This window comes from Gobio gobio, assembly GCF_949357685.1.
Source record: "Gobio gobio genome assembly, chromosome: 4".
In the NCBI taxonomy this organism is placed as follows: domain Eukaryota; kingdom Metazoa; phylum Chordata; class Actinopteri; order Cypriniformes; family Gobionidae; genus Gobio; species Gobio gobio.
Window position 1 is genome coordinate 33,610,759 of NC_137100.1, and position 23,148 is coordinate 33,633,906.

The 23,148-nt window shown below is 38.7% G+C and overlaps 1 protein-coding gene across 2 annotated transcripts; it reads left to right on the forward strand.

Moving 5' to 3' along the window:
* The first annotated feature begins 115 nt into the window (after positions 1-115).
* Positions 116-21,809, forward strand: rasgef1ba (RasGEF domain family, member 1Ba). 2 transcript variants are annotated; one of them, XM_079815140.1, is made up of 14 exons: positions 116-427; positions 4,287-4,469; positions 5,298-5,420; positions 5,574-5,711; positions 8,965-9,177; positions 9,334-9,408; positions 11,615-11,710; positions 12,076-12,178; positions 14,266-14,345; positions 15,551-15,646; positions 17,309-17,404; positions 17,643-17,766; positions 18,181-18,253; positions 20,101-21,809. In XM_079815140.1, exons 1-14 carry the CDS (start codon positions 347-349, stop codon positions 20,123-20,125), a joined length of 1,506 nt encoding a protein of 501 aa, XP_079671266.1. In that variant the 5' UTR covers positions 116-346; the 3' UTR covers positions 20,126-21,809. The 2 variants fall into 2 exon arrangements, 1 of the variants encoding a protein (XP_079671266.1); XR_013816374.1 differs by lacking the exon at positions 20,101-21,809 and adding an exon at positions 19,377-19,869 and having other exon boundaries at positions 154-427; positions 18,181-19,218.
* Positions 21,810-23,148: the final 1,339 nt, after the last annotated feature.

A 23,148-nucleotide genomic window follows, 5' to 3' on the forward strand; every position in this document is an offset into this window, starting at 1 on the left:
TTTGTTCTTCTTTCAGTTGTCTTTTTTAGTGAAATATTCCGTAAACTGATGGGCGCGCGCGGACATGCACGCGGGTTTCTGGTGCTGTCCGCTGATTGGCCGCCTCGCATTCTCCAGTGCAGCCTACTATCATTTACTATTCGCGCGCTCAGTGGATCCGCACTCACACTTGCTTGGGATCGTGAGTGAACAGCACGTCGCACATACTGCTTGGATATAATTATAAGGACCTGCGCTTGAATGTCACAGTCGGTATCCGTATGACCTGGGAATAATCCTCAGCGTGGTTTAAGACTTGATGTGAGCTCATATGTTTTAAGAATCTTTTTTTAAGTGTGCGATATATATGTCCGGAGGTTCTTGCTCAGCCATTCAACGCCAAACTTCTGCAGGGCTGATCTACAGCGGAGTCTCTGTCCCTTTCGAGGTGAGAAACACAAGCAATGTTTTATGCGCTTTAATAACAAAACCTTTTACACGCCGCTTGGTCTGCATGCGTTTTGATATTATTTCACATTACAACCTGCTCTATGTCCGTCAGTCAATACATTTCAGGCAGAATTCAGTTTCTTATATCTAAACACACCAACAAATATGCGGTGCTGATAATATTCATTGCTGTCTTGTTGACATAAGTATATTAGTAGAGAATCTAGCATGTGGTGTGGTATGTTGGCGGTCCTGAATGTGATTTTCCTCACAGATATGCTATGCACAACATATCCAGTGCCATGCACGTTACCATCATGAACGATTATTGGTTATTTGTGGTATTAGTGTAATTAAACTGGTCTGATAGTTTGATGATTACATTTTTCATTGATAATTTGATTAAATGTATGTGTCATATGGTATGACCATGATATTTAGATGTTTACTATTATACAATGATGGTAATGTTTATATACCTTACCAGGGAATGCCCTGAATATTCAGAGCATTTTAAAATTGCGATTCTAAGCCTGGAAAACCCATGGGGTTTCGTGAAATTTTAAAGTATCATGGAAATCTCTATGAAAGTCCATTAGCCTATAATTGTTTAGGGTGGTATAAAAAGACAGTAAATTGGCTTAGGAATATAGTGTGCACTAAACAGATGGTGTGCACTGCAGAAGGATGGCAGCTTTATGGAGTTTTGAGTGTTCAGTGGGGAAATCATTTTCATTCCTCCTATGTTAGTGTGGTAGTGGTCTTATGGTGGGCGGGATTGGGAACTGGAGAGTTGATGCCAAATATTCCCCTGTTGATTTCAGATGATCCATGTGTTCCTCCCCACTATCAAATAAGTAAGCTATTTTGGGAATTTGGCAGATTGTCATATCTACTTGATTAATCCATGTTTATTGAATTGTATTGAAATTAGGGTCAGGTCAAGATTGTGAAAAGAAGTGTGTCTGAGACATTTGATTGTGTTCTGAAATGCTGATCTGCATCAGGTCGCTGTGATTTGGCTGGACTTTGCCTCTGAGATACAAGTCACCCAGGTATAGCTCAAAGTGCTTTTACAGTGGGAAGGACACTATGCCAGCCAAGCCCTTTATTTACTCAAACACACTTGAGTAGTTTCAATGAAGCCATAGCTCCCTTCCCCCACCGCCTTACACCCATGCACACACACCTGCTCGTTTCCCAAGGCTAACATGTAACCCACTTTGACAGAAACCAAAAAAAAAAACTAAATTTGATCCTTTTGCTCAATTTATTGAGACCTGGCAATTGTTGTGTCATACCGGTGTCTATGGCAGTGTCTTGAGCAGACGTGTTTATTTCCTTGTTTCATAATATTCGCAACATCCTTTTATACTAATTTGTCGTTTTACATGGAACTCTGAGAGTCTGATGCGTGGACCATAGCAAACAAAGTCATTTGAATACGACAGGTGTTTGTTTGTTTGTTTGTTTGTTTGGATCTTTTAAAGGAATGTGGGAATCATGTCTTCCTGTAAGCACAGCAGTGAACAGTCCTTCCTATTTGTTAGAGCTTATTCCTTGGTTGTTTTTATATTCAGCATGAAGCGACCTTTAATATAAGACTTGCCACAACAACTTTACAGCTCCTAATAACATGCCAATGAGCTCAACAAACCCTGTTGTTGAGGATGCAGTTTCAAAACAGTCCGGAACATTTGAGTTTTGTTGCTTTAACCTCTACATTTGCATTAGACGGGGATCCCACAGCCATGGAAAACCTGTAAATATTCCATGGAAATTGATCTTAAGAACTCGTGGAAATGTCTCGGAAATCTAAATATTGTAAATAAAAGTGTTATTTTATTTATTACCTGTTCTATTCTATTTTATCAACTTTGAGCGCTATCTTCATATATATAAAGATTAAAATCCTTATTCAATAGTGATCTGTAAAAAATCATGGAAATGCATTGGTCGAAACTAAAGGTGTGGGAATCCTGAAGATCAGACAGTTCATTTATCTTGCTTAATGTTGCTTTATGCTTGAGGAAGTCCGCTGTGATCTACAGTCAACATGTGGGTGGGACAGAATGTTTTCAGCTTTCTGACAGTCATAACTATCTAAAATGCAGCCGTGCATGGATGCCAAATATTCTACATCGTCAAAATAAAAGCTCTGAAAAACACAGTGCAGTAATTGTGTGAAAGCAAGGACCTTTTTGTTTGCTTATACGCTATACAGCCCCTGTTGTGAATTCTGTGCTCCGTGTTTGTTTAAACGGGAGAGGGGAGAGGACATGTGGCTGGCCATACTTGACACCTGCAACCAAAAAGTAAACACATCCAGATTCCCTGCTACTAATCAGCTTCTGCTTTGTTTTATTCACTCGCAGAATTGGATCGGGCTGCAGCTGGTGTACCTAGTGAGTTTGAAAGGGCTTTGGCTTTTTCTGGTGCAGTTTTTAGCAGATTTGCATTGTGGCCTGGGGGCTTCACTAATACGTTTGCATCGGCAGATGCGCAGGAGGATCCTGCTTTTTGGCCATATAAGAGTTGAGTGGACTTTTAGTGAACACAGGTTGTTCAAAAACAACAAAGTTGCTTATTGCTTTATCTGTTTGTTTTTTGGCAAATGATGTCACAGAATATGAGATGGAAAATGAAGCTGTGGTTCCCAGAGGCATCATTCATACAGACATACACAACGCACAAAGTCACTCATGACATAATTTGGCCTTCCTAGCTTTTCAACTCATTGATTTGCTCAGATGGTATAACACATGGTAAAGCAGATGCGCGGGGGGCGCTTGCTGCTTTGACCTCTTGGGCTTCCATTTTGATGCTAATGTCTATGTTTTTTTTCCAAGGAGGTCTCTGAAGGGGGCCGTGGACTGAGGTTATACCACATCATACGACACCCCCTCCCTCCTGCGCACTCCTGTCCAACTCTGGCACCCAAACGCCTGTGAGCCTGAATAGGCAGGCGGCCATTGGGGCCGCACATTGTTCGGGGTGTCCCTTGACACCCCGTGCCGTAACTCTGAATGCCTCCATTGAGGGGCCCATATGAGCAATGTCCAGGAATCTCACATAAAGTCACGGGCTAAGCTCTGAAATGGCACAGAAGCTCGTGCTGGCATGCTGGAGCCGCCCGCGTGATTAGGTGATGCATTGACATGTGCAAAACTCACTTTCTGCTGTTCCACAAGAGCCTGGAAGATACAGAAGTAGGAGGGAGGAAGTGTGAGCCAGAGCTCTTTGTGTGGGTGAAGAACTGCATTTGGCTGCTTATCACCTCTAGCTAATCCTGACCGACTCACAGGACTCTCATCTGTAACGGGCCACATTTTGGTTTTGAGGGGGAAAAAAAGAGAATCCTTCTTTTCAGAAGTACTAGATCTAATAGGTCATCGTGTTTTTTTTTCTTATCAAACCATAGTTAAAAGAGCCTCTGTTTTGTACATCCACGTGAAGTAAAAGCAGCATGAAGATTAATTTGTTGGTGTTTGTGAGTGAAACCCGACGGCGGTACGTACAGCTGCTATTATGGTGGATTAGAGTGCGAGTCTGAAATACTTACTGAATGGAGATTTAAACTCAAGTTCTCACAGGCTCAATCAGGGAAGGTGTTTGCACATTGAGATTAATCGCGACATTTTCATCCCCATGAGTCGTCCATCCGAGGAAGAGTAATTTTCCACTCAGCTTCCTATAATGATACTGGGGACTTTGTGATTTACACAAAGGTAAACAAAATTTTCAGAGGAGGATGAAGGCTCAACATTAACGAATTGGTTCATGCGTTAATGTCTGTTTTTGATTGTGTTTGCATTATCTGAGGCTCATCAGACTTGTTTTTTTGTGTCCTTCAACAGGACAAAATGCCTCAAACGCCACCCTTTCCAGTGATGTATGGGCCCAATGGATACAACAAGAATCTCTATAAGGCAAAGGAAGAGGACTATGAAGGCCTGTATTACCATGACAACAACCTGGTGTCGGGGTCCTTGGAGGCTCTTATTGAGCACTTGGTCCCTACAGTGGCGTACTATCCTGATGTGAGTATATGGACTATTATGGAGTTTCAAAAGTAACATTGTATTTTGAGTATTGAAAACGCATGCCGCACACTTTTTTTATATCTCAAATTAATTTTCATAAAATGTCAAAACACTTACACCATAAAACTGTCTCTAACAATCACCAACATACACTGCCTTTCAAAAGGTTGGGTTCAGTATGATTTTTTTTAATTAATAGCTTTATTCAGCAAGGACGCATTAAATTGACCAAAAGTGACAAAGTTGTATATTACAAAAGATTTGTTATATACATAAATGTTGTTCTTTTGAACATTCTATTCATCAAAGAATCCTGAAAAAATATATCACAGTTTCCACAAAAATAAAATATTAATTTGAGCAGTAGAACTGTTTTCAACATTGATAATAATAAAAAATGTTTCTTGAGCATCAAATCATCATATTAGAATGTTTTCTGAAGGATCATGTGACACTGCAGACTGGAGTAAGGATTCAGCTTTGTCATCAGAGGAATAAATTACATTTTAAATGTATATTAAAATAGAAAAGTTATTTTAAACTATAATATTACTGTTATATTACTGGTTTACTGCATTTATGATCAAATAGTGGTGGGAATTTGGAGGGAATATCTTCTTTTGAAGAAGAAAAAAAAGTTTAAAAAATTTGTACCAAGCCCAAACTTTGTAACAGCAATGTAGCTAACAAGTTATATTTTCATAAATAGAAATAAATTCCATGTAGTTAACACTTTGATTTGTTTTAGTCTGATACTAGTTTTGTTTAGAATAGTGAAAAACATATTGTTGTACCAACATTGATCTAATTTTTATTAACTTGCAGAGGACATATATCTTCACGTTCCTGCTCAGTTCCCGACTCTTTATTCACCCATATGAGCTGATGTCCAAAGTGTGCCATTTGTGTGTGGACCAGCAGAGGCTCAGTGATCCTCAGGCAGACAAGGTAGGCTGGCAAAAACATCATGTATCATTACTTACTGTCATACAAGGTGTCTTCAGTCGTATTGGTTGCTCTAGCATTAGCAAGGAACTTTAAGAATCTGGAGACAATAATATGCAATTACAATTGCATTGTTTATTTTGACTTTATCTATAGGCAAGAGTAAGGAAAATTGCTCCTAAGATCCTGCAGTTGCTGACTGAGTGGACGGAGACGTTTCCCTATGACTTCAGGGATGAGAGGATGATGAAGAGTCTGAAGGAGCTAACACATCGTCTGAGTACTGGAGATGAAGTAAGTCTGACGCTTCAAAGTGTTAGATGATCATTTCAGCAGAAACAATGAGGTTTTTATTCTTAAGGAAATGTCAGCTAAAGGGCAACAGCGTTTTAAAATAAGTCACCTGAAGTCACGGCATTAGCGTTTCTTTATGCCTTTAGTACCATTATTAGCATAAACAGAATAACATATCTTTGTCTTAGCATGGCTTCTTTAACATTCGGCTGCTTAAGACATTAGATGTAACATGCTGGGTGAGAAGAGTGTCAACACCTGGGCAATGGGGAGTGAGATTTCTTTAGACCTAAAGTGTTCTGACAAGAGGAGCGAGAATAAAGCTCTTTTGTTCAGCCGGCTTTTGTCTTCACTGGTGCTTTTCCACAGGCTGCATTTAAATAGTTCCATTAGCGCTGACTCGTATGTTACCGTGTTCTGGCTTAGCATTTGTTTCCTCAAAGGGACTTTTTCACCACATTTGGAATCCTCATTTATGCTAGATTCTTTTAAAAACATCCGTACACAAAAACCAAAGCTACACTCTTTGGTTGTGTTACGTGATTCGATTTTTATATTTTATTTTTTACATCAGGTTATCGTCCTTCTGTTGTGCTCGTACGTCTATCGGCCAGAGCTGAGCCTGTCACTTCCTCTTAAATTTGAATAACGTTGGCAGCTCTCATCAAGCTTTGTCCTTGAATGTTCCTGTGGGCATTTATCTCCACAGTTGAACAGTCCTCTGTTGGCAAATCTTGATTTTGTTAATGTACAGTGAAATATAAAGAGATTTGCTGGAGCAAGGTCTGGTCATCTCACATGGTTGTGAGCGTTAGTGTAATGACTAACAGCAGGGAGCTAGTTAGAATAGACAGTTTAAGATGGAGGGCGCTGACCCATCAGATCCAAGGGAATGATGTTTCACTAACCCGAAAAGACAAGCAGGACTCATCCTCCTGTGACTTGTGTAGTAAACACATGTGTGGCTATTGATCTGCTTCATCCTGACCCTGGAGATCGATGACCTTCTGCAGCCCTGCTAAGCTCATTGAGGAAATGTGTGCGTGTTGTACCGCCTCCTCAATCTAGTGAAAGGCTGATTAAACTAATAAGACTGCCTGCACAATCAAAAGATAACATGGAAAGCTATAACTGTATAAGGGTCAATGATGTTGTTGACCTATTTATTTGTTTATTTAAAAATTCACAACGCAATTCATACATGCAATATCCTGAACGCACCTCTTATATGATGAGGAGGTTTTTAATTTCTGTCTTAAGTTTATTTTTCTATCAAAAATGTTGGAATGATACAATGGTCTTAATACAGACAAAAGAAACCAACATGAATACAAAGAGCGATATATTTACCCGTATGTATATTTTTACATGTCACTGACCCATAATGAGGAAATTAAATGGTTACACCATTTTGTTTGAAAACTCAACAAAGTCTCTTTCATCTTTAAATCTACTACTTAGTCAAAACTCGAAACACAGATTTCATTTGTCGCGCCTGTCTGGTAGATGTGCATCTGTGCATGAGAAGAGCGTCTCATAGCGTGAAGAATTAATTTTTCTTCAGACCATCAATATGCTGTCTGTATTATGTAATTCAGTCCATGTTTTCCCCTTCATGAGTACGACATGTACTCGTACTCTACATTGACGGGGGAATTCACAGCAGTCAGAGCCACATAATAGACAATAGGTGTATTTATAATAATACATGGTGTTTTTTTCAAATGTACTCTCCAGTGCTCACAGTCCATCATAACAAGATCACTTTCTAGTGGTTTCCAGTTAGGCCTTCTAGGTTTTGACCTCTTCTGGACCTCATCATCAGTCTTGATGAGTTTGCCAGCAGTTTGTTGATCTGCTGTTTTCTGTCTTTTTACTGGCAATTGCATCGCAGATCTCTTGCTTTCGGTGCAAGAGCTGAGAATAGAGGTCGTAACATCTTTCTCCAGACCGCAGTTTGGTTCCTCAGGCCTCTGGTCTGCTTAGATTGTCATTATGCTTGTGGTCTTCTGTATGGGAAAGGCAGGGCACATTTGCAGATCCAGGCATTTGGTGCACATTTGCAGATCCAGGCATTTGGTGCACATTTGGACACCTTTTGCACAAATTCTGTTTATTGGGAAAGTAATGGAGGGCATTCACCCTTGACCTGGGTGTGGTGTATCCGTGCCAGAGTGATCTGCACGGCTGTCGCACACTCGTGCCAGGGTTAAAAATGCGGAGGCAGCACACAATCAGCTTTTTTTATTTTTCCACAACAAGTCAGTTGTCTGAATTGCTGCTTAAAATGTCAAGCAGTTATCGCCAAGAACTCCTGCTAAAAATAATCTTCCTTTCCTCTGTGTGTCAACATGGCCTTGGAGAGGGAATTATTGAAGACTGGCTGTGCACAACAGATTAATGGTCCACTTTTTTTCTATGTGTCAGAAAGGAGTACAGAAGCCTGACAGAAACAAAAGATGTTTTGTACATCCCGCACTCAATCAGGAAAATTTAAGGGCTGTTAACACCAAGAATGATAATTATAACGATAACGACATTAGCGTCCACACCAACTGATGATATTCTTTTGATTATTAGTAACACTGCAGTTATTTTTCCCCCTACCTCTTTAAATGCTCAAGCAGAAACCTCAAGCAGCTGGATTCTGATCAATCGGATGCTATACTTTTTTTTATTTATTTTTTATGGTTCATTAGCTGGAAAAAAATCTCAAATCTATTTTTTTTACATCTACTTCTTAAAACCCACTGGTTGTTGAGCAGGCAAAGGATGTAGATTTTTGCCTGACTGATGTTGAGCAACAGGGCATGCTGTCCTTTTCTTATGCAACAGAAGTCCAGAACTGTGTCAGGCTCTTGTTATTAGATAACTCAACCCCATCTTGTGTTACGAGGGGAAATGGGAGGCATGCAGGGCTCTTGTGAACCTTTTGAAAGGACATGAATGAAGTGCTGCGGTTTTATAATCTTGCTTTAACTGTTTATATAACATACTCAAGACCCTATCTTGGAACGACAGACCATGTGAGCCAAGCCACCATCATTGCTGACCATTCAAGAGAATAAGGACTTTTTCCCACTGTTATATGCCTGAAAATCTATTAGATGTTTGTGCATTCCCTCAGCTTTCTTATCAGTGCAGGACACATGTTGTAGTCAGTCCTTTCGAATAAATGATTAGCAGGTAATTCTGGTCAATAAAAGCATGGTTGTAATTAAATCCACGACTTCTGTCTCTTGTCTCTCTTCAGCTCTATCGTAAGGCGGTGCAACAGATGACACAAACACTGATCCGTAAGCTCACCACACTGAGTCAGTATGAGGAGGCCCTGGCCAAGATCAACTCCTCTGTGACCGACAGGCTAACTGTGCTGAAGACCAAACCTCAGTCTATCCAGAGAGACATTCTGACCATCTGCAACGACCCCTTTACCCTGGCACAACAACTCACACACATTGAACTGGTGAGAGGAACTTCCTCAGTTTACATGACCTTACATTCCTCACCTCACTGTGGGTTTGGATGGATTCATTTACAAAATCAATAATCTGTGTAGTTATTTAAGGTGACCATTTGGACTTGCTGCAAAGCATACACTGACATCATCTTTATTTTTCAGGAAAGACTGAGCTACATCGGACCAGAGGAGTTTGTTCAGGCATTTGTTCAGAAAGACCCTCTTGATAACGACAAGGTAACAGTCTCCTCTGGTTTATGGTCAGCAAGGTTAAAGGTTGAAGGTGATTTTTGCAGTAAAATATCCAGAAACCACTAGGCCAGTGTTATATATTTTGTTCAGTTGAGTACTTAGAATATCCCAAATGTTTTCAACTATTTGTAAATCGTGAGAAAATTGCTATTTTAACCAAGGAACCGGGACGTGTGAGCTATGCGTGTGAGGGAGTCGCCTGTCGATTGCGTCATATCTGCGTTACCCTCAGTTTCCGGTTTTATTCAGTGAAACACTTTACTCTCACTGCAGTGTGAACAAGTGTCATAGCAGCCGCCGAGTGAACGTCATAACTTCCTTTTCAACACACTCAGATAGATCTAATACGATAAACAGAGCTGCGTTACCTCACTCATGACTGGAAAAGAGGAAGTGGCGCCGGCAACCGTGTCATAATAAAAGTCCCGCCGGCGACTATGCCATAATAACAGTCCTGCTCTTCAATCGCTCCTGCGGCCTTGCTCAGCTCCACAACACTCGGTCCTGCTCTGCTTCACTACAGTAACGTTAATAATCGCACCCATGAACATGATTTCTGCCCGAGTCCTATCCAGACTGTTTTCCACCGGCTGTGAGGTGAAGACTACGTCCCAAGAGTCTGCGCTCAAACGTGCCGTCATCAAACTACGCCTTTGTTTTGAACAGGCGACCTCTAGTGGATGGAAAAGTTACATAGTGTAGCTTTAACTAAAAATACATTCAACGCAAATGTTATGTCTTTCACTCACTACAGCAAAGATCCAGCTTGGACAAATCAATACGCACAATGTTTACATTCAACGGGTTCAACATGGTGTCACCTTTTTCAAACAACGTTCACAGCACATTCCTCGTCTAATCGGTCATTGTCCAAGTTTCCCTCCTCACGTTCCTCACAGTCTCCTTTTGTGGCCAAAGCCTAGCAACTGGTTTCTCACAATAACCCGCCAAAAGTTTGCTTAGCCCTGCCTCGTAATGCCCATTGCCGTCTGGCTGCTAGGCAACAGCTCGTGGTGCGATTTTTCTCTTTTGTTTTGGTCGCCATGTCTCTCCAGAGGGTCCTTGTGCACCGTCATGGCTCTCTGATGTTGTCCATCAAAGGTAGAGTAGGGTGTATTGTGCATTGTGTGACGGGTGGCACAATCTGACTGTAGGAATGTGAGGAATGAAGGGATAGAGTGACAAGCTTTCAGACAGAGCGCCTGCATACATTCCCTAAACAGATAATAGCACAAACTAATTGAATGTGCATTGTTGGAGATCATCAGTCATCTCAGAGGCCTTTGTTTCTTGTGTTGTCCCAGCATGCACAGTTCTGTGAGATCACTTAAAGGGATAGTTCACGCAAAAATGAAAATTGTGATCCTTTACGCACCCTCAATTTGTTCCAAACATGTTTGAGTTTCTTTGTTCTGATGTACACAAAAGAAGATATTTTGAAGAATGTTTGTAACCAAGCAGATAGAGCAACAATTGACTACCATAGTAGGGGAAAAATACTATGATAGTCAATGGTTGCTCAATCTGCTTTGTTACAAACATTCTTCAGAATATCTTCTTTTGTGTTCAGCAGAACAAAGAATCTCATACAGGTTTGGAACAAATTGAGGGTGAGTAAAGGATGACAATTTGCATTTTTGGGTGAACTATCCCTTTAAAGAGTGATCATTCAACAAATGATGAACTCTTTTAATTGCTGTCAAAGTTTTTGCAGTTCAGAATTTAGGATTAAAAACTACATGCATTGATATTGAAATAAACAAATACACAAGATGAATAAGTCAATAAATACAATAAATAGGATGGATAAAACCAACAAACATTTGCACAAACTTTTCCATAAATAGCTAAAAGGAAAATATCAGATTAAACGGAAAACCACACATAAATATTATAAAATGCATAGGAGCAGTAAGAACACAGTAAAAATAGTTATGGAGGAAAACTTCAAGGTGTCTCCTATCACACATATATCTTTAACTATTTTGTTTAAAAAAAAAAACATTAAACTGGCTAAAGCCGATAAATAAAAAACACAGATAATAATGGTAGATGACCAATATATGGTGTATTTTTGTAAAGAAAAAAAACAAAAAAAAACCACAATGTTCTAAATGAGTCTCTTGACTAAACTCAGGCTTCAGTGTAAATACAATGGTGATATTGATCTTTGAAATTTTGATTCTTGCAGAGATGCTTTAGTGATCACAAAAAAGCAAGTAACCTGGAGGCTTATGTGGAGTGGTTCAACAGGCTCAGCTACCTGGTGGCGACAGAGATCTGCATGGTAATTATCTGCTTTAATGCTATGACTCACCTAGCAACTTATATTCTTGTACATTAGTTAGTTGTGTTGCACAATTAGTGATTCTAGTGTGATTTTAAATATAGGCTTTATAGAAAAGTTTCGGGTCAGAAAATTAATAGGGTCATGCTGTTCTTTCTATTCATTAAAAAAAAAGACTTAATAAGAGACTTTCAAAAACATCTCAAAAAATCTTAACAACCCCAAACTTTTGAGCAGTTGCATAGATTATATTTCGATTATATCATGAAAGGTTTGGAAGTGTTTAGTATTCAATGAACTTTGAAATCAGAAGTTATAAATATCCCTTTTTGATGTTCAAAAATCTTGCTTGGTTTTCTTTGCAGCCTGTAAAGAAGAAACATCGGGCTCGAGTCATTGAGTTCTTCATCGACGTGGCACGAGAATGCTTCAACATTGGCAACTTCAACTCGCTCATGGCCATCATTAGTGAGTGTTTTGCTGTCCCTTGCAACACTTTGCTCCAGTTCTTACAGCTACAGAAACTCTTTTGTTCCCCACAAATCTGTTTGGATAATACAGTTTGCTGTTTTGGCAGGATTTGGTTTGCTTTTCTAATCCTTGCTCTTGTATGCTTAACACACACAACATTGTCAAATCTCTTATAGACCCTGCAAACAATTCATCAGTTTGTTTGTGGAGTGCTGCAGAGAGTCTTCCTTAGCTGTGCGTCAAGGTTTAGATAATAAATCAACCTTTACTGCGTCTTATCTATATCTGTTCATTGTTTGGTAAGCTACAGATAATCTTTAGCTATATTATATTATATAAAATATGTTCCAAACATTTTTATATTAGTTAGATTTCTAAAAATATATGATGCAGGTTGTTATTATTATCAATAAGAATTATATAAGAATATGATTGGCTGCATTAATCATCCTGTGCCTGAGGCATTATGGGTAGGGGACCAGGAGTGGCGAGGGCCTTGAGAGGAGGCAGCTGTTCAGCCTGTGTGAGTGAGAGCTGGAACGAGAGAGCGGCATCCTTCAGGCAGATGGTCAGTGTTGACCAATCCAATAGACTGAGAGAGGGACAGACTCATTGAGAGGGGGATTGTGGGAGGGAGGGAGTGGAGCCAGCTGTCCTTTCCCTGGTCATTCCCTGGAGACAAGCCTGTGGGCCGGGACTCTTACACCAGCCTCCCTCCCTAGAGATGGAGGGCCGATATTAAAGTCACTGGAAGAGAACAAACAAGTCATGGGAAAGGTTTATCGCTCCTTCTAGTGTTTTTTTTTTTGGAGGCAACGTACATTGTGTGATGTGAATAGTGTCAGCGCGTGGCTAGGACTGAAGGATCATTCGCACTAGTATAATGTTAGTGTGACGGAGGAGCTCTGGGCCTGACACCTGTTAGTACAGACAGATTGCTAATGGTACTAAAGCCTCAGATGGCTCTTTTGTTGATGGATAGATAGTGCTGCTCTTGTTCAGGCTTAAAACTGTTGTGTTTGGATAAGAAAATATCTAAAATGAATGGATTTTTAGATGTAGATCACAAAATATTCAGCAATGTGAATTGTATGAACTACAAATATCAACATTTTCGATGTCCATTGGTTAATTCTAATGTCTCTCTAAAGTCAATGTGAATTTATATTTCTAGATCATTTTACTTCTATAATTGAACCCATAATAACTTTTTTTTATAGGAGAAAATGAGAGAAATGTTTCTGCAAGGATGATCAAAATTCATAGTAAAGACATTTATGAAGTTACAAAAGATTTCAATTTCTAATAAAAGATATTTCCTGAAACACATTATTGGGGTTTTCACAAACATTTAATGCTGCACAACTCTTTTTACCATTGATGACAATAAGAAGCATATTAGAGTGATTTCTGAAGGATCATGTGACACTGAAGAACGGAGTAATGGCTGCTGAAAATTCCGCTTTACCATCATAGGAATGATCAAATATATGACAATAGAAAAGTCACTTTAAATTGTAATATTTCTCAATATCACTTTTTTTTACTGTATTTACCAAATAAATATAGCCTTAGTGAGCATACGAGACTTTTGAAAAAATGTAAAAATCTTACTGACCCCAAACTTATTTCAGAGTGCAACAGGAATTGTTTATATTATGAACATTATATATACCAAAATGGACTGAATGCTAAAACAACGGCTAAACAATACCAAGAATGTGCGTTAGGAAAGTAAAGATTTTAACGCTTCAAAAACGAGTAGATTATCATCTAAGCAAGGTTTAGTAAGAAATGATTCTGTCATCGGTACAGAAGAATCCGATTGGTTGACCCACCCCTAGTGATTTCCAGTCAACACTCTGACCTCATATGGTCATTAGTGCTGACTGCACAAGCCCACCATGACCCTCGGCACTATAAGCTGAACTTATTGTCTGAGGGAAATGATGCTCCTTCTAATGCCATTGTTCATGTGGGCTCATGGGCCTAACTGCTCTATTTGTTATAGAGAAATTGCACCTCTGACAGGAAACGAGGTGTTGCAGTGTGCTGACCTGTGTCTGTTTCTGTGTGTCTTTCAGCCGGGATGAACATGAGTCCAGTGTCACGGCTCAAGAAGACCTGGGGCAAAGTCAAAACCGCCAAATTTGATATACTAGAGGTAGGTTTTTCATCATGATGGGATTGATGTTGTCTTTTCTGTTTACAGCAGTGGGTGGGTGTGACTCACTGGAGTGAGGGAATATGTAGGGGACAACATGAGTGGGATTGAATGGTGGTGAATGCAGTGCTGACATGGCACTAATCACATTAAGTGTTCGACCCTGGCTCTTGTCCCCGTGACTCATGCATGCATGATGCTCAAACCCCTGACAATATGGACGCCACCTCTTGCCAATTTTAGTCCCAAGTGGGCGAGAATTGTTGGTTTTGTATCATAATTTTTCTGAAGCACAGCAATTCTCCCTTTGAGTGGATGTGCAAATGTTTAGAAAGCTTTTAGGCCACAGTTTAAGGCTTTCATTTTGAATCTGTACACTGTGTTTACTGTCTAAAGAGGGTTTGTTTAGGTCTTGCTTTATCTTTATAGAGGCCTTGAACTTGATATATGACTTATGTAGGCAACACACACACACCTACACGTGCGTGGTACAGTCTCCCCTTGTGGCTTGCAGCTTTTTGATGTGTAAATAGGGACTCTATGTGTAGTCTTCAGGGAGGTTCAGCCTCTGTATCACAACAACTTTTTCCTTTTGTTTTACTTTCAGACCATGGAGGATTGTAGGATAAAAGGCTTAGTGGGCCTCTTGCCTTCCCTGTAGCATTACAATCTTGAATGTTAAAGCTGCAGAAATTCACCTCTAGTCCCTGATAAAAGTTTGAGAGAATAATACTTTTATTCAGCAAGGACAAATTAAATACATTTGTCTTCATATTATTTCACAATTTTACTGTATTTTTGATCAACTAAATGAAGCCTTGGTGAGAGTGTGTAAAACTTCTTTCAAAAACATAAAAAAAAATACTACTGACCCCAAACTTTTGTGGACCTACTAAAACTGCTGGTTTAAGATGACTGAACCTTTGTGAACATCTCACCTTCAGGCAAAAAGTTTAATGAAGTTTGAAAGCACATGAAATGTCTCATCTTACTTGGTTCCCATGAAAGAAAGTCCCATGCTGAATAGTAACTAGAGTGACTCATGTTGCCTTTGGTTAAATCAGTAGTTCTAACTAAGACGTAACCATGTCAAATGGATTTAGGGCTCATTAGAAACTTTAGTTTGTAGAAACCACATCTACATTTTTCAGGCCAAGTCCTGAGGTTGGTGCATAAACATGTTTTTTCTTCTTCTCTATTCTCAGCACCAGATGGATCCCTCTAGCAATTTCTACAACTACAGAACAGCGCTGCGTGGAGCCACTCAGAGATCCATCACTGCTCATAGTAGCAGAGAGAAGGTAATGCGCTTCATTTCTTCTTCCAGACGTTTTCTCACAGAAACCGTAGGAATGATGGTTTCATAACACTGTTTGGCTTTGGCTGTTTTCAAACAGTGTTTGAAGTGTGCGATATGTTGTATTGATATCAGCAACAAACGTAATGAGGACAGTGATTAAATCAGATTCCGTGCGTAAAAGATGCCAGTAAAAAAAAAAAAAGAAAGTCAGACCCCAATCCAGAAGCTTTGTATTTACAGTAAATTGAGTTTGGCCTCTTTGGCCGAGAGTTATGTAATAATGTTTGGGCCATTTATGGATGATTTGCTGAGGGCCAAGCGTCAAATGGGACATTCTGTTTCCTCTGCAAAAATATGCTCCATTTTTGTTCTAAAAACATGGCAGTCGGCCAGTTAACAAAATGTTCTGATGCTCTTCAGTGTTTTCCAATAAAATCCTTCCGGCACGAGTCTGCCAACAGGATGCTCGACATTGTCAATGTCTTCGTTAAAATGCACAACTGTTTTGTACATCTTTTGGATTTGTTTGTTTTTGTTAAGCTTTGTAGGGCTTGTTTTGCATCTTCGACTGGTTAGGGAGGAGATGTTCGCTGTGTGGGTTTGGGTGGTGAGACAGAATGTTCCAGAGCAACTCTGGAATGCTCAGCCTTCTGTGGGGGGACGGGCTTTTTTGCATCACAGTGGCCCATGTCACTTGTTTTTCCCTAAAATCAGATGTGTTTACACTTTGTTGGCTAGTGTTGTTACTTTAAAGATATAAGGGACAAAATAAGTGCATGTTCCAGGGCAGGAATTTCCACTGTAAACAAATTAAATCAGGAATGCATTACTGCTCTCTTAATGTATTTAACTCATCATATTTTTTCATATTCATATTTTTCATCTCATATTTTTGACCCCTTGTTTTAGCTAGTGGTTGTTACACTTATTTTAAGCTCGATTTGAACTTGAGGTTAATTAGTCACATTGGGCTTTACTGCAATAATGTCACTAGTTTGTTTTTATTTTTTTGTTTATTTTTTTGTTTATTCGTTTGAGTGGGGTGTTCAGGTTTAACACTAAAAATAAATGCAAAAAACTAAAAGGGTGATGCCATGGAATAATTTACTGTATTAATATTATAAAAAGTATTTATTTCCATTTTCTATTGCTTTTCAGAATGATGGTAATTTTCAGGTCTACAAAAAATTTAAAACATGGGACTTTTTTACTTGGTTATTTTTTTTGGTCAGTGTGCCGTGGATTTTAGTTCTTTGCTATTTTCCACATCTGATGCGTATGCGTCAAAGCTTGAATTGCGGATTGTTTTGTGTTTTGAATACAGGAGTGACGCATCTATATATATAGAGACAGCTTTGTTTATCATGTTGTAGCTGAATCTGCTACCATAGACTTAAGATTTCGGCCTCACGTGCACGCCACTGCTTCCTTGCGTCATGAAACATTGTTATTGCCCTCCAAAGTGGTAGATCCAGTTGTGCTCTGCCCTGTAGGCTTTTAGAGGCAGCTGTAAAACGCTATTGCCTAATGCAGTCTTACTGTCACAATAACCTTCAGATAGCCTCCAATGAGGCTGCTTCATTTGGGTTTTTTGGGTTTTTGGTCAGTTGTAGATGTTGTGTCTTATGTTCCCTTATCTTATGTTCCCTTTTTTGCCTTCCAGATTGTTATTCCTTTCTTCAGCCTCTTGATCAAAGACATTTACTTCCTCAATGAAGGATGTGCCAACAGGCTCCCGAACGGACATTTCAATTTTGAGGTAATTCTTTCTGTTTGGCTTGGCTACACATGCAAACTAACATGATGCATGGAAACAACTGCCGTCACAGCTACTGAATAACAATGGATGGTTGAGAAAAAACTGTCACGTAGCTTCAAAAGTTCATTGACGTATGCATCTGTTGAAATTGAGTTTCAAGGGCATGGATTCAGTGTGACAGTAGCTACACACAAAACATAGACGATCTCTAACTGAATCCATCTTGATTCTGCTGCAGAAATTCTGGGAGCTGGCCAAACAAGTGATGGAGTTTATGACGTGGAAGAAGGTGGAGTGTCCTTTTGACAGAGACCGCAAGATTCTGCAGTATCTCCTGACCGCACCAGTCTTCAGTGAAGATGGTAATGATGCTATGGGATTATTTCAATGCTAGTTTGATTAATTTGACACGTTTTAATGGTGATTTTAATCTACTAAAATCCCAGACACTTGATAATAGTGATGGAAGGCAGTGCTGATTAATTTTTACATTCTGCCTTCCTTGTTTACTGTCAGCTAGGACTTCCTGTCTAGCTCTTCTGCTTACTCATTTTCTGCCACTGGCGTCATAAACCTGTTCTAATGACAGTTGCGAAATATGCACACAAGATACCAGACACAGACAATTGCACTTGTCATAATTTACCTCAGGTGTTAAATGCCGTCATGCTAAATAACCAAGTAACACGAGTTCAGAACATTCCTCATGAATGAAAACAGGTGGCTTTGTTTTCTGTTGCTGACACACTCGTCTCATCTCAATGATCTATCAACAGCTTTGTATCTGGCATCATATGAAAGTGAAGGACCGGAGAACAACATGGAGAAAGACCGATGGAAATCTCTCAGGTGTGTATGATATGATTCATCAGGGCTGTTGATTGACGCTCTCTTGGTATGTGTGAATGCATTCAGATGTTGAGATTATTCCTGGCCTGTCTGAAGATCGGTGACGTTTGCTGATAGACATTGTCTAATCAAAAGATTCAGTTAACAGGGTTCCCACTGTCAGAGAAATCAGATGTCCATGTCTTGAAAAATAATTAATAAAATAAAATCCTAAAAGTCATGGAAATGTCTGCAATAAATAGAATTTCATCTAGTTATACTATTCATCTAGTCGGTTAAATATGGCTAGTTTAGAGTTCAGTGTGCTTGCAAGCCAAATAATATCTGATTTATAACTGTTCTTTTGAACCTGTTCTTTTCAGTGAATCAGTCAAAACGGCCCCAAATTGAAGGATAAAAAAAATCTCATCCAATAATAAACAGTCATGAAAATTAATTAGTGGATAAACGAATGAACCTTCAATTAAGCACATTATTTTGTATTACTTTTAAATCATGTTTTAAGGCGTCGTTTGCCTTTTGTTTCTTACTGGAACATTATGGTGTTTTGGGAATTACACTGTGTAGCGTTAATGTTTTTAAAGTATTTAAGAACACTTATTTCACAATTTATTTTTATTTTATATAAAGAAGCACATTATCTCGCGTTAATTTCAATGAATCATTTTCAATATATAAACAAAACATCTTCCATTAACGCTTGCCAAAGATTAGTCAGTGATAGATACACACATATTTGCTTGAGACCTCTTGGCTCTTGCTTAGTCATGTTTCCTGATAGCTTTACTGCTCAAGAGGGATGGATAGAGCGAGGGATAGGGGAGGAAGAAAGTGAATGCGGAGGCTAACGGTGGGCTGCATTTTTTCCCCACTGCGACAGAATCTGTCACAGCACCAGATTCTGTCTGTATCAGCAGTTCGTGCTCCACCCCACTCAGCACTTGTATGACTCTCAATGTCTCGGCGTGAGGATAGTAATGCTGCCTTCACGTGCTCTCGGAATTATCGTAAATACGAGTTTCCTAGGTAAAAATTGCACATGAACGCCCTCACATTTTGAAACTTGAATGCAATGAGCTCGTAATCACGACTTCAGAAGTCGGAATGACCAAATTTCCGATAGCACGTGAAGGCAGCATAACCCAGCAGGAAACAGGGCAGAGCAGAAAGAATAGACCATCCAGCTGATGTGTAGACAGAAGAATAATGTGCACAGGGCAAAGTTGCCTTTTACTGCTAGTCTGAAACCAGTTTATACTTGATTTATCAAGTGTAGGGCACTGGACTTGGATAAGCACACATGGCAGATACTGTACAGCGTGTCCATTGTCCTCACGCACAACGTCTGCTCACACTAAAACGCATATATGAGGAGCTCATAATATAAACTCAAGGTTTTATACAACGTGTAATAGATTTTGGATGAATTTGTGCGGACTTTAATTCCTATTTCGAAATACATTTTCTTGGTTTTATTGTGAATAGGTATACATATGCATACATTTTCCTTTTTTTGACCGTGTAATAATTAGAATGTCATAACTGGACCTACCGGTGAAAACAGCTTCTCTCTGGAGGCGTATGCAGGACTTTTTCAATCCTTCAGTCTCCACCCTAAAAAAATAAAAAAATAAAAATTATATAATATATATATATATATATATATATATATATATATATATTTTTTTTTTCCTTCTTCTCAATAGGATATGCATCACAATAGGGAAGAAAAGATCTGTCACAACTTCCGTTTCATTGTGACTTTAAGTAAAAAACATTGAACGTTGCGTATTTTTGCTTGGATCATTTTGAATCATTAAACGACTCTTTTGTTTCATTTCATGCAGGTCATCTTTGTTGAACAGGACGTAATCCTGTGAGAAGCTCAAAATCAAGTGAACCCTCTGACAAGCAAGCTGTGTCCCCCTTTTGCCCCTTCCAAAAGTGAGATGTATCCCTGTTTTTCAAGGGAAATGACAATCCATATTTTGCTGATCGGTGCATTTTTATGTTGGAAAGAGCAGCATCTTTTTACAAGGACCTTCTCTTTCTGTCTTTCATACTGGATATTTCAGGCTTTTTCATGTCTTTGTGCAGACTTTTGCACCCCCCCCCCCCCCCTCTTTACATCGTGGTTTGAGCTGAAGTAGGACTGTGTTTGGGGTATGTCCCTTGACTACAATCCAATTCCAATCTATGCTGTCGTTCTTCTCTGTTGACTCTGAGTATGCCGCTGGTTGGCAAACTCAATTGTTGGGAAAAAAAAGATACAAACCAGCATTATGTGTACTGGGTTCCAGTACTGTATATTTTTTATTGTACCTGAAACATTAATTTAAGTATAGATTTATGTTGTCACTATTTTTTGATATTGTGTTTGTCAGTTTTTTTTTTATGCATATGAAATGAGAGTAATGCATTGCTTTAACCTCTGTGAGTGACCACTGATGTGTGCGTGACAAACCCGCAGAGGGTTGCCGAATGCACTGGATGCTTCTGTGAATAAAGATGTCAATTCCTTTCTTGTGTAAACTCTTTTGTGAGAATTCTGCAGCAAAATGCTTCCCTTCATCCCTTTTTCTTGTCGTTACGGTTGCCAGTGTCGTTGAAGGAAAAACAGTGTTTGGTTTGTCAGTGTTACAGGTGTAATGCTGTTTCTTACACAATGAAGGTGATATTTATTTATTGAAGGACAATTCGCCCAAGTGCTGTCGGCCGTTGTCAGTGGTGAATGGTGTTATGTTGTCCTCTGCTGGTGAAGTGGGAAAACTACATCATACAGACTTGGGGACAGCGTTGTTCTTATCAGGGCGGCGTTAAATACATGAAGGGTTATCATACCTGTGGTAGTTGGGGTTCAAGTCCATTTTTAGGATGTATTAGTTTGTATTACTGTTATTATATTAATACTTTCTATTTTCCTTTGGTTTTATTTATTGGCCTCAAAAATATCTGTAGTTGTCCTGTTTTTGCCTGCTTCATTGTTTTCAAATATGTTAAATATTTTTACAGACTTTATTATATTCTGTTATTTTGTACTAGGTACATGTTTTATAGTAATCAGATATTGCCCTATCTAATATTTTATAATGTTTATAAAAGTTTGTATGAGGAAAAAACCAATATTTGAAGGTACTAGCACACAATATGAAGTGTCAGATGACGTCAAGTCTACACTTTTTTTCCCTTATTGGAACCTTTCCACAAATATTTTTTTTTTCTTTCTATGTAAATATCATGTATTTTTCTCCACTCTGTATATTGGTATGTGTTTTGATTGTTCGGGCAGATTAAAGAATGCCTATGAAGCTATTTGAGTCTTTTATGTGTATGTGTCATGATTTTGTCTGGAACTGTATATTGGAATAATAACCGGAATACTGCCATTTAAAACATTTTCTAAGTGAGCAAGATTCTGAGGGGATGAGTTGTAGGTTTATTATAATTTGTCTCTGATACCGTTCAATAATTTTCAGGTCTGTAAGATTTTTTTGTAATGTTTTTGTCTTGAAATGGCTTCATTTATTTGGTCAATAAAAACTGTAACATTTATTTTAATTTGAATATATTTTTAAATATAATTTATTCCAGTGATGGTAAAGCTGAATTTTCAGCATCATTAATCCAGTCTTCAGTGTCACATGTGATCCTTCAGAAATCATTCTTATATGATCTGATTTGGTGCTCAAAAAACATTTCTTATCAATGTTGAAATTTATTGTATTTTTTTTTTTTCAAGATTCTTTGATAGAATCAGGAGGGTCCAGATCCACTGACTTCTGTGTATTTAAGCAAGTTTAGTTTGCAATGAATACTAGTGGGTTAGGATCGTTCTGATGTTATGGAGCGTAAATCTGTATGGTTGGTTTGTTGTGGTCCAAAAAGTTCAGCTGGTCATTAAACAGTGCTCCAAATTAATCCAATGTTTAAATAACGTGTGAAAAGCCACGATGTATTATATTGTTTTGAGAATGGTGCAAATTCCAACGCTAATATTGGAGAATAATCGGTCTTTGTCTCCATCTACTGGTCAGATATCACAGCATCAGAATTTCTAAGAGGACCTTGTATTTATTTCATTAGGGCAGGGGTTTTCAAACCCCAAAAGTGATGAACTTTTATGAGGGACCCCCTTCCTTAAATCCATCTATTTTTATGTACGAAAAAACAATTAAACTGTAGATAAATAGTAAGTGTGACATTCTAAATACAACATATTGTTTCCCAACTTAAATTGGCTTATTAATGTTGGATGTATAAACCCGAAGAATAATATTTTCAATTAAAAAGTATTTGTATAAGCAACTTTCACAATAAATGTATGCAAGCAGCTCATGTACTGCGTTAAGAAAACTGCCTTTCAACCCCAGTGAGCGAGATAAAGAGGACTGTAGTGAGAAAAACTGACTAAAGATACAAAACAAACATCTATAATTCTGGAATGTATACGGCAAGAAAGGAGAGAAACATTTAGAAATGAAACCGTTAGAATATTCGATAGACTTTATCCATTTTTGCTTAGTCTTTTTATTCTCTGAAATTTTCTGGGTACCCCTTAGAACCTTCTGGGGGTCCCTGGACCCCAGTTTGAAAACCCCTGCATTAGGGTTGGTAGTTCTTGGCCACGTGCAGTTTGGAAAAACTTGAATTTTGTATGTTCTATTTTATTATATACTATATATACAATTTTATATTATACATATACACCAATCAGGCATAACATTATGACAGGTGAAGTGATTAACACTGATTATCTCTTCATCACGGCACCTGTTAGTGAGTGGGATATATTAGGCAGCAAGTGAACATTTTGTCCTCAAAGTTGATGTGTTAGAAGCAGGAAAAATGGGCAAGTGTAAGGATTTGAGCGAGTTTGACAAGGGCCAAATTGGGAT

What these genes read in the sequence shown, in the direction of transcription:
- rasgef1ba (XM_079815140.1), top strand. Translation starts at nt 347, where the DNA reads ATGTCCGGAGGTTCTTGCTCAGCCATTCAACGCCAAACTTCTGCAGGG. An exon ending in AACTCACACACATTGAACTG is followed by an intron (nt 9,178 to 9,333) that starts GTGAGAGGAACT and finishes TTTATTTTTCAG; the next exon opens with GAAAGACTGAGCTACATCGG. An exon ending in CTCATAGTAGCAGAGAGAAG is followed by an intron (nt 15,647 to 17,308) that starts GTAATGCGCTTC and finishes TTTGCCTTCCAG; the next exon opens with ATTGTTATTCCTTTCTTCAG.